Here is a 10,923-nt window from a genome sequence, read left to right on the forward strand (position 1 = left end):
CTTTCAAGATTAAGAGAATTGGGACCCAACTCTAGGTCATTTTGCCGTTAAGTCTTGTCTTTACGTCACTGCGTTCACCTGTCACAAAATGCAGTGGAACTATGCTGAGAAATGACTTGAGAGTAAAGCTGAGAAATCCTCCTGGTGTTACGTACTGTAGGCTAAATGACTGGTTCTTCTAAGATGCTTTCTTAATTTTGTTTTGTGTGTAATTGTTGTGATTGAAATATAGGAATGCTGTTTCCTAGAGACTACCATTGTGTACTTTCTCCTCATAGATCACTTACGTAGCTTGTGTCAGGTCCCAGGCTCATGAACAAAATGGCACAGCTCTGGTTTCATAAACCTACATTCTAGTTATTGCATTGGTTGGGATCTTTGATGTCTTCTCAAAATTGTCAAGCACTAATAATTGGTGAATATCGAGTGAGTAGGTGTAAATGTTTATAAATGACCCCGTATTCTATCTTTAAGGATAATCACAATATTACATTTTCCACAAGCAACTCAAATGATTGTTGTGTTCACACTTACTTTCAAGAACCACTGCCTGCTTGTCCAGATTCCTTTTATATCCTACTCTACCCCACACCGTGATTGAACACTTGCCTCTTATAATGCTCAAACCTATTTCCTGCTTCCTCTATTGGAACACTCTTGTCTTGATTCTGACTCTTTGCTTTCTTAAACTTCAGATTTCAGCTTATATGCTATTCATTCAAATAACCTCTGATTGCCTAATTTATCACAGGCCTTTCTCAGAACACAGGTTGTTTCCTCCTCCGTGAATCTCTACCCAATTTATACCTATGTGTTTATTTGTATTTTGGAAATAGTATATTCATTGCCTCTTACATAATAGATACTCAATAATTGTTGAACACCTGAACAGTTGGGTATTTATATATTTTTCTCGGTGCTTAATATGTATAACATTGGAAATCATTAAAGCAACAAATATTTTATTGATTACTCTGAAGAGAATATATTTTTACCTTAAAATTTTTAGAAAACATTTTTTCAATAATTTTTCATATTACCTGAAATTTAACGATAGTACCCATGATTAGTTAAAATTCATAGAATTTTAGAGTTAGAATTAAAATATTTGAAGATGTTCTCTTGATCAGTAGAAGCAAATCAATGGAATTGCATTCAATTTGGTGATTCTTGGAATTGCTTACCATAAATCTGAGGGCTTAAAATGGTACCTGATGTTTATTTTGTCTTTTTAACTTGCATTTAGTTGAATGGCTTTTAATGTGGTAGATTTTCATATGATTCTTGGAAAAGAATAATTTGATAAGAAAAAATTTTGTGAAATGAAAACAGAAATAAAACTGCTTATAATATCAGGCACCTGGGTGGCTCAGTCGCTTAAGCATCCGACTTTGGCTCAGGTCATGATCTTGAAGTCTGCGAGTTTGAGCCCTGCATCGGGCTCTATGTTGACAGCTCAGAGCCTGGAGCCTGCTTCCGATTCTGTGTCTCCCTCTCTCTCTGCCCCTCTCCCGCTCACACTCTGTCTCTCTCAAAAATAAAGAAATGTTTAAAACAAGTTTTAAACTGCTTATAATATTTGTGATGTTCCAATTTCCACATAACCTTTACTTTTTTGCTGTGTCTTGTATACATAAATTTATCATATAATCACACTGTGTTAATAGGCTGCAAACAACAAATAATCAGACGTGATTATTTAAGATTTGTTTTTATGACTGGTAAAATCATTCCTTTATTTTTTTTAAAGATTTAGAGTTTATTCAATCAAACAATCTATTACTCTTTAAAACCTTAGTTCTATCTGTTACCTGTTATTAGTAATAAAATGAACTTCATCAATTTCTTTTAAATGCCTACAATTTCATAATGCCCTGACATATCATCATATTATATATCCCCTTGGCCAAAATATATATATTTTTCCCCAAATTAATTTTTCTTTTTAAAATTTTTTTTAATTTTATTTATTTACTTTGAGAGAGAGAGAAAGCATGAGTCAGGGAGGGGCGGAGAGAGAGAGAGAGAGAGAGAGAGAGAGAGAGAGAGAGAATCTTAGGTATGGATCCCAAGCTCTACACTGTAAGCATGGAGGCTTGAACCCACAAACCATGAGATCATGACCTGAGCTGAAGTTGGATGCTTAACCAACTGAGCCATTCAGGCGCCCCTAAAATTAATTTTCATCACTAAGTTAATGATTTTTTCTTACAGCTTTATTATTTAATTCTCATAAGTGACATGATGATAGTCAAAAAGTTTAAGCATGAACCTTAATAATTAAAGAAATGTCATGTTGGTAATTGGATTTTGAAATACTGTTTTCACCTTAAATCCCCCAATAGATACTCCACATGTTTAACCACATCGTCTAAAATTTGGTCCCTTAGTTTATGATATTTAGTTGATACACAAGGTCCAGTCTCAAGAATGTAATTTTTGTTTCCTGTTTTTTAGAAGCCAGAACATCTCTTTGATTTGGGAACAGACTATTTTCTATAATAATGGTATAATTATGTGTATATGAAAAAGGTTGTTTTAGAAATTTTTTAATGCAAATTCATTTCCAAAGATATTTTTGAAATCTAACATTTTCCTTAAGTTGATCTCTCTTTTAGAATTTAAAATGTCATGAAAAATACTTTATAATATTATAATACTAATCAGTACTTTGCAATCAAGCCATTTAAAACTATGTAAAAATGAGTAATTTCCAATTTCTATCCTTAACAGTTTAAAAATGTCTCACATTTTAATCATGTTACATAGTTTGCAAGGCATTTCAAATAACTGATTTCATTCAGCCCTTATAATTCCACGGATTTGGTGGGTCTGGTGTTCTCATCCGAATTTTATTTTTAAAAAAGGAACAAAAAGAGGAAACGTTTTATTCAGAATCAGCCAAAAAATGATAAGTGACAGAATCAGGACTAGGTTCTACTTGTTTTTCTACTGTGAAGTGTGGCTTCACCATACAGATGTATGCCATAAAATTACTTTGACATTTGGATATACATATGCTCAAATTATGAGAGAAATACGTATATAATTATTTCCCCAAAATTATATGACCACAGTGTTTTTTCTCTAAGTAGATCATTGCTATGCAAAGTGTTTTCCTGTCAATTTAATTAATTTTACTTCTCACAGACCCTGTTACATTAGAGAATAAATTGTCCACATGGGGAGATTAAGTTGCCTGACCGAATTTACCCACAGAATACATGGTGAAGTCAAGATTAGAATTCAGAGCTCAGGATTACAATTTAGAACTAAAAAAGCTACTAATCATTTCTACTTACAACATCCAGAACAAGAAAAAAAAATAATCATAGCAGGCAATTATAATTTAATGTCATTATAATAACGAGCAAATATTTAAACATAATGAAACTGAATAAAATAAACACATTTGATATTGCCTCTTTAAAATCTAAATAGAAAAATATTAAAACAACAAAACTGACCAAGGGAGAGAGACATTAAAATTACCCTAAATTCAATAAATCAAAACTCCTAGAGGTGGGTTCTTGTTCACGAGTAATTACCAACATCTCCCTAAGGCAATCTCATGTGCAGCCGTGGTTGAGAATCACGGGACAGAATTGGAAATGAGCAGACTTTGTCCCTAAGGGGCCAGATAGTAAATAATCTAGGCTTTGCTGGTCATACAGCCTCTGTCTCAACAGTTCAACTCTGCCATTGTTAGTGTGACAATAATCATAAGCAATATGTCAATGAATGAACATGACTGCATTCCAATACAACTTTATTTTTTTGACACTGAAATTTGAATTCTGTATAATGTCAGTGTGCCTGAAGTAGTATTCTTTTTTAATTGTTTTCAACTATAAAAAAATGAAAAACTACTATTATCATGGGGTATACTAAAAGAGATGGGTCAGATGTGGCCCCCTGGCCATGGTTGTCAACCTCCAATTCTCTGGAAATCCAGTTAGCCACTCACTCATGTGTGCTTGACTATATTTTATAGTACTTTAATTATGGATTATACTATTTTGTTTCACTCGCTTGTCTTTGTCCTCAGTGACTAGTATAATATGTGGAACTTGAAAGGTATGGTAAATAAATAAATAAAGGTAGAGTAAATAAATAATAAGTGAATGAATACATGAACTATATCCATGCAACCAAAATTATCCAAGAAATTATTCGTGCCTTCCCAATGGATAATGTTCATCATTTAAGTGGAGATGATCGCCAGAATATTATCGTTTTTCATTTGACATACTTATTTGACAAATACGGTCTGTACGATTATAGAAATAGTCTCATGAACCAAGAGGAAGACTGCATTTATCTAGGGCATGGCCTGGTCTTAGGATGTTCGTGTTGTTCACAACTTTTCAGACAAATACAGTGTTCTTTTTAAAAATTATATAAATCTATGTGTCTGTGAACCTTTCTTAGTGGGAGCTTGTTTGCTGGGTGCCTTGCCTTTTGATAATTACAAATGCTACATGTTGCTTCTTTGTGTTTTCTGTATTTAGCTAGAGAGATTGCAAGCTGAAAATATCTTGGAGCGGGACAAGAGGGAAATACTTGAAACAGAAAAACACGGACTGGAAAGAGAAAATAGAAGGCTAAAGGCCCAAGTGGAAGAAATGGAAGAGCTTCTGGAGAGGAGAAATGTATTAAGTGCAAACTCTCCAGGTCCTGACTTCAAGACCTCACAAATTGAACTGCAGGAAAAAAATCAAGGTATCGGGGTTTCTTGGAAGCAAATGTTCTCACTCACTGTAAGTTGCCTCCCTCACGCTGCCTTAACTTTTGCCCACCTCCAAGTCTGAATATTTCCTTTGTACTATTTAACATCTAATGCTTGCTCTTTTTCTCATTGCAAGTAGAAGATTGTTGTTCATGCATATGGAAACAGTGTAACAGATTTTGTATGAAAATGTTACACTATTAGGGTGCCTGGGTGGCTCAGTCCGTTAAGCGTCTGACTTCGGCTCAGGTCATGATCTCACGGTTTGTGAGTTCGAGCCCCGCATCAGGCTCTGTGCTGTCAGTTCAGAGCCTGCAGCTTGCTTCGGATTCTGTGTCTCCCTCTCTCTCTGTCCCTCCTCCACTCTTGCTCTGTCTCTCTCTCTGTCTCTCAAGAAAATGAATAAACGTTAAAAAAATAAAAAATAAATAAAATATTAAAAAAAAGAAAATGTTACAACTGTGACAAATCCAACACTTACAAGCTTTTCCAAAAGGAAGAGAAAATGAAAGGATGGACCTTTGTATTTTTCATTTCCTTTTACAGTTTTGCCCCAGTGTTTTTCAAGCAATTGATCTTATTTTTAAGTAAGTCTATTTCTCCGTTAGTTTGAACAACTGTGTAATAGGCATTTGTCAGTAACTTTAGTAAGGATCTGCATAAATGTTTCAATTTAGTTTCAATTCCGTTTACTCTTCTCTGGTTCTTTTTTAGTCTCAGAAAAATTGTTTTTGAATCAATACAATGCATCATGTTTCAAATAGCTTTTGTAGCCTATAACATAAATGTTAAAACTAGATTTAAATTCAAAATCTGGCTTTGAGAAATTTAGGTTGTTTTGGAATTATTTTATCCTAAAGTCAGTAGACATAATTACTGCTATAGATGGGATTGCTTTAAAATAAATTGTTTTTAGATTTTAAGAATAATCTCTTAATGGCAGTTGCAATTTGTGTGTTTTAGTGTCAACATGCTGCAAAACATTTACATCTTGTTTCTATTTCTTCCATGAAAGTACATATAGTATCTTTTTTTATTTAAAAAATTGTTAATGTTTTATTTATTTTTGAGACAGAGAGAGACAGAGCATGAGCAGGGGAGGGGCAGAGAGAGAGGGAGACACAGAATCCGAAGCAGGCTCCAGGCTCTGAGCTGTTAGCACAGAGCCCAACCCAGGGCTCGAACTCACAAACCGCGAGATCATGACCTGAGCCGAAGTCGGACGCTTAATGGACTGAGCCACCCAGGTGCCCCTAGTACATATAGTATCTTAATGCACTCTTCTGGCTTTTCATTCCGTTTCTTTACCTGTGAATTAAAAGTGAGTTTGATAAGCTCATATCTTTTAGTTGTATAAGTAGTTCACACTCATATGAGCTCTAAAAGCTAAAGATGGCCAGAAAAGTTGAATTCCATTTCACCTTTCCTTATTTCTTGTGATTCTAGAGATTAATTGCAAATACAAGATTAAATTGCATTAGTGTTTTGTGACTTGCAAGTGCAAATATCCATTTTGTTACAGCAAAATGTTGTATGAAACCAGCCTTAATAGTGGTTCCTATATACATAACATCTGTAGAGATGTTTTTATGTGTTTCTACTTGTGGAAACACAGAATTATTTCAATTATGAAACAAGTTTGATCATCAAAATACCTGGGTGTGTTTGACTCACCTGAACTAACAAGCGTTTGTATTATACTCTGTGGGTGATGTGAAGATGAACAAATCATTATCCCTGCCCAGAATGGGCTTAAAGTCTATATAAATACATAAATCATTATCAATAGGACATCATGTTGATTGCTAAGAATAAAGTAGAATGGGAATACAGGCGAAGTAATTAATCCTATTTCATTTTGATTCCTATGTGGTTACCTCAAAATGTTATAGCATAAAGTATGTCAGGAAATACGAGAGTTGATTGGGGGCTGTTTGGAACTGGCCTTGGTATATACCATTGGTATATATATTGGTATATACGATTGGTATATACCAATCGGCATGTCCTGTCAACAGGGCACAGAGTCCGTCCCTGGGGTCTTTGAGACAAGTGCGGTTCTTCACTTAGAACTAAACACAACTTGGAAACTGAGAAGATTCTGGAAGGCCTAACCAACCCAGTGGGTGTGTTCATCCATCAGAAAACTATTCCTCAAGTATATATTATCTTGACGACCAGGAAGAGGTGCTAGTGATTCTTACTCTTCATTAAGAATTCAGACTCCCTACATGAACCAAAATAATTATCATAGAACAGCTGCAGGTCAAAATCCTTGGTGCCACAGAGATCCCCACTGGGATCAAGATTGTGTCCCCAAATGCCAAACGGATCAAAGCTGCATATAGAACATGCCAAAGTCCAGAGAATAGTGCAGATTTTATTATAACATGAAACTAAATTGTAATTTTAATATTATTTTAATAAAACCTAATTTATATGTATATAAACTATGCATGCAAGTTCCATATAGGAGTATCATGTGTATATAGGTATATAATTATCGTATAGAAGTAACATATATCTATATGGATATAAATACTGTATATGAGGGAGATAGTGGAAATAAGTGTTGGTATGTAAGTGATAAAACAGTAACCACTCAGTTATCAGTCTCTAAAAGAGGTGTAAGTTCTCTTACTACATTATATTTATATCTATTGCATTTAACAAATGTCTGTGACAGACACAAAACTACCGGGTATTCATAGAAATCTCCATATCGATAAATTGTGTTAATTTCTTGAACTGTAACATTCTCATTGTTTGATGATTTTTTTGTATAAATCCTTATTATACAAGAGGGGAAGAATTTTGCATATATATTTGAAATATATAGAGTGCTATATTTTGCCTACATTTTTGCATATTTTGGCTTCAGTATTACAGGGAATAGATTTTTAAAGAAAACATCTTTTAATTTTAAATTGCACTGTTAATTTAAAGACAAAGATTCTCCTCAACACAGATGATCTCATCACATGAATGTCCATATTGTGGTTGTTTTCCTGTCCTATGTTAAGGCTATGTGTGCATCAATTTTTTACAATTAAAAAACAAAAACAGCAGCACACCTGAACTTTTAATGAATACATTGCAACATCACTAATCAATATGAGATATGAGAGATGGGACCATGCCTACGAGAGACACAGAGAGAAGTAAGTTTCAAGACAACCCATAAATGTTGAGGTTAAGAAAATAACATCTTCAGGGCTTGGGGAAAAGAAAAAGAAAAAACGTGAAGGACTTCACCAAATCTAATCTCTTTTTGAGCTTTTACTTCCACCTCTCTTCCTCCCTTTGTTCGTTTCCAGGAACTTTTAGGAGGACAGAGAGGAGAGGAGAGAAGAGAGGACAAGAGAAGACAAATGAGGGAAAAAGAAGGGAAAAGTGGAATTTATGCCGACTATAAAGTGAGAGGACATAACAGAATAACCAAAATGGGAGCAAACACATATAGGCTAATATTTATCAAAATATGTCCTGATTTTGCTGTAATGGAGAAAAGTAGAGTTGTAATTCCCAACCATTTTTCTAAAAATGATACCTTTCAATGCTCATTTGCTTTACCTACTTTATTCAGTGACAGGGAGGTTTGTACTTGGAAAGCCTTGATTCTGTAGATATGCAGTGTTTGTATTCTCCATTCCAAATAACACGTTTTGAAGTGAAAAGTTATTGGAAAAAGTGGTCAGTATTCTATGGGGTAAAGCCCCATGAACTAGTCAACATGCCTTTTGTGTAGCTTTTTGGAGGCTTGTTTTCTTAAATCATTCTGGCAACTGACTCTCTTCCTTCAGGTCACACAATGGGTCATTTTCAGAAAGCTAATGTGACAGAGTGGTAATTGATGTGTCTCAGGAAAATGATGAATTAATCTAAGAGTAGAAAGGCCATCAAAGTCAATTCCTAATGAATTTACATTACTGACAGTGTCCATTTCTTGAATAGGAATGACATTATACTTATTTTGCTTAGTAACTTTATCCTCAGAAAGGTTTTATTTTCACTCGGAGGTTTATCAGGCAAACCTATGGCTCTGTTAACTTCCTCACTCATCATTTTTCTTTTAAAACCTTCATTGCTCATACAATTATTGAATAATTTAAGAATAAATATATCTATTCTTATGCTGTTGTAAAATAATAATTTTAAATATAAAATAACATAATTTGATGTTATTAGACAGGGTTATTTCACGTTTTTCTTTAACCATTCTTACACAGCTTTGCTTTCTGTGGTACACTAGAAATTTTAATTTTTAACACAGTGATTAGTAAAAATTTATATTACTGTAGAGACTTTAGAGATATGGAAATTTTTAACCCTTTGGTGTGTGAAATATATTTTGGTATATAAAAATGAAAATAATTCATTTTGAAGAATGTCTTAGTTGTAGCAAAACACTGAGCTACACGAGTGTCTTTCATGAATTGATAATTCAGTGATTTCACAAAACTTAGAAACACATCCGTGATTTTGTATACATTTTGGCAAAAGTGAATTAGATTGTGTGGGTTGACCAGAACAATGTTCTTTTCTCCAAGAATTTCTGAAGTTAGCAGAGACAGACGCTTACGTACCATTTGTTAATGTCATAAAGAGGTATCTAGTGAAAGTTCACACCGAATTAAAATAAATCAATATACTACAAAAGAGGGTGGCATTTTCTCTAATATAATGACTGTCCTCACTCACCCTGAAATACTCACATGCGTTCATGCATTCAAACGCACATGTAAATGCAGACAATGAATTGATTTTTATAAATAAACTCAAAAGTAAAAGTTTTATTTTTCGTTGTTTTGTGATTATTCACTAGAGAAAAGATACACAAATAAGATTTTGTACATGTGAAGCATTATTTCTAGGACTATATTATCACTGGGTGGAGTTTCACTTTTTCTTATAAAAAAAACAAATGCTGTCATAGATTATTAAATTAAAATTATGAATAGTAAATCCCAACCCATCCCAACCCAACCCAAATAAATAAACCTATGTTCCATTTCCATTAGATTTCATTGTATATTTGGATTTATCTTTAATTCTTATACTCTCTTTTTTATTCTATGTTAGCGAGCAATGAGGTCTGTAAGATTGTTGCAGGCTTATAATACCCTTTAAAATTTGCTTCATGTATACCAGATCAATGATATTTTACCCCACAGCCAATTAAAACCAAGATGTAAATTTTGACACTTTAGGTCACTTATATATTCTAGATTTAGAACTTCATGAAATTTTATAATATAAATTGTGACATTCAGATATGAAATTATATCATTTTCTGTTGATATGCCTAGCATACTACTAATAATCCTCTATATTATTACAAAATGATTGGCATTTCACATAGCTGTTATCAGTTGATTTATATTAGCTTGATTTAAAGCAGTGATAGGAAATAATATTTAGCTTCTTATTTAAAATGAAAAAAACACTATGGTTATAATATTTCCTTAAAACTAAAGCTAAAATACAAATAAAAAAATAAAACTACAAGTTGAGGGGAAAAACCTGTAGGCCTGAGACACTCACTATTTTGTTCTTTTTTCTTTTCCTTTTTCTCAAAGTCAAGTTATATTACATAATATTCTCTTTTTTTGTTTGTTTGTTTTTGAACTCATGACCCTGGGATCAAGAACTGAGCTGAGATCAAGGGTCAGACGCTTAACTAACTGAGTCACCCAGGCACCTCCATAAAATTAGCCATTTTGAAGTGAATAACTTAGTGGCACTTAATGCATTCACAATATTGTACACCTACCACCTGTAACTGATTCCAAGACTTTTCACCATCCTCAGGGGAAACGCAGTAAGCATCAGTGACTCCTATTCCCCGCTCCCCAAATCTTCCGGCAACAGCAAGTCTGCGTTCTGTTTCTACGGATTTACCCATCGAGATATTTCATGGGATCATACAACATGGAACATTTTGTGTCTGGCTTCTTTAACATACACAAGATTTCAGGGTTCGTGTGTACATCAGTTCTTCATTCTCCTTTTTGGTCGCATAGTATTTGATTCCATGGAAATATGACAATTTGTTCATCCGTTTATGTGCTGATGGACACCTGGGTTGTTTTCATCATTTGGCTCTTTTGAACAATGTTATTATAAACATGTATGTACATCCGTTTATTTGAGTACCTGTTTTCAATTATTTTAGGCATGTATCTGGGAGTAGA

General features: G+C 33.7%; 1 protein-coding gene across 1 annotated transcript in view; it reads left to right on the plus strand.

Moving 5' to 3' along the window:
* Window positions 1-9,525, plus strand: part of CCDC102B (coiled-coil domain containing 102B) — a 198,653-nt gene extending 189,128 nt beyond the window's left edge. The window contains 3 exon segments of the mRNA XM_043559068.1: window positions 4,512-4,730; window positions 8,047-8,303; window positions 8,305-9,525. Coding sequence (XP_043415003.1) covers window positions 4,512-4,730; window positions 8,047-8,303; window positions 8,305-8,347 — 519 coding nt within the window. The 3' untranslated portion in view covers window positions 8,348-9,525.
* The last annotated feature ends 1,398 nt before the right edge of the window (window positions 9,526-10,923 follow it).

The sequence above is a fragment of the Prionailurus bengalensis genome, chromosome D3 (assembly GCF_016509475.1).
Source record: "Prionailurus bengalensis isolate Pbe53 chromosome D3, Fcat_Pben_1.1_paternal_pri, whole genome shotgun sequence".
Lineage (NCBI taxonomy): Eukaryota > Metazoa > Chordata > Mammalia > Carnivora > Felidae > Prionailurus > Prionailurus bengalensis.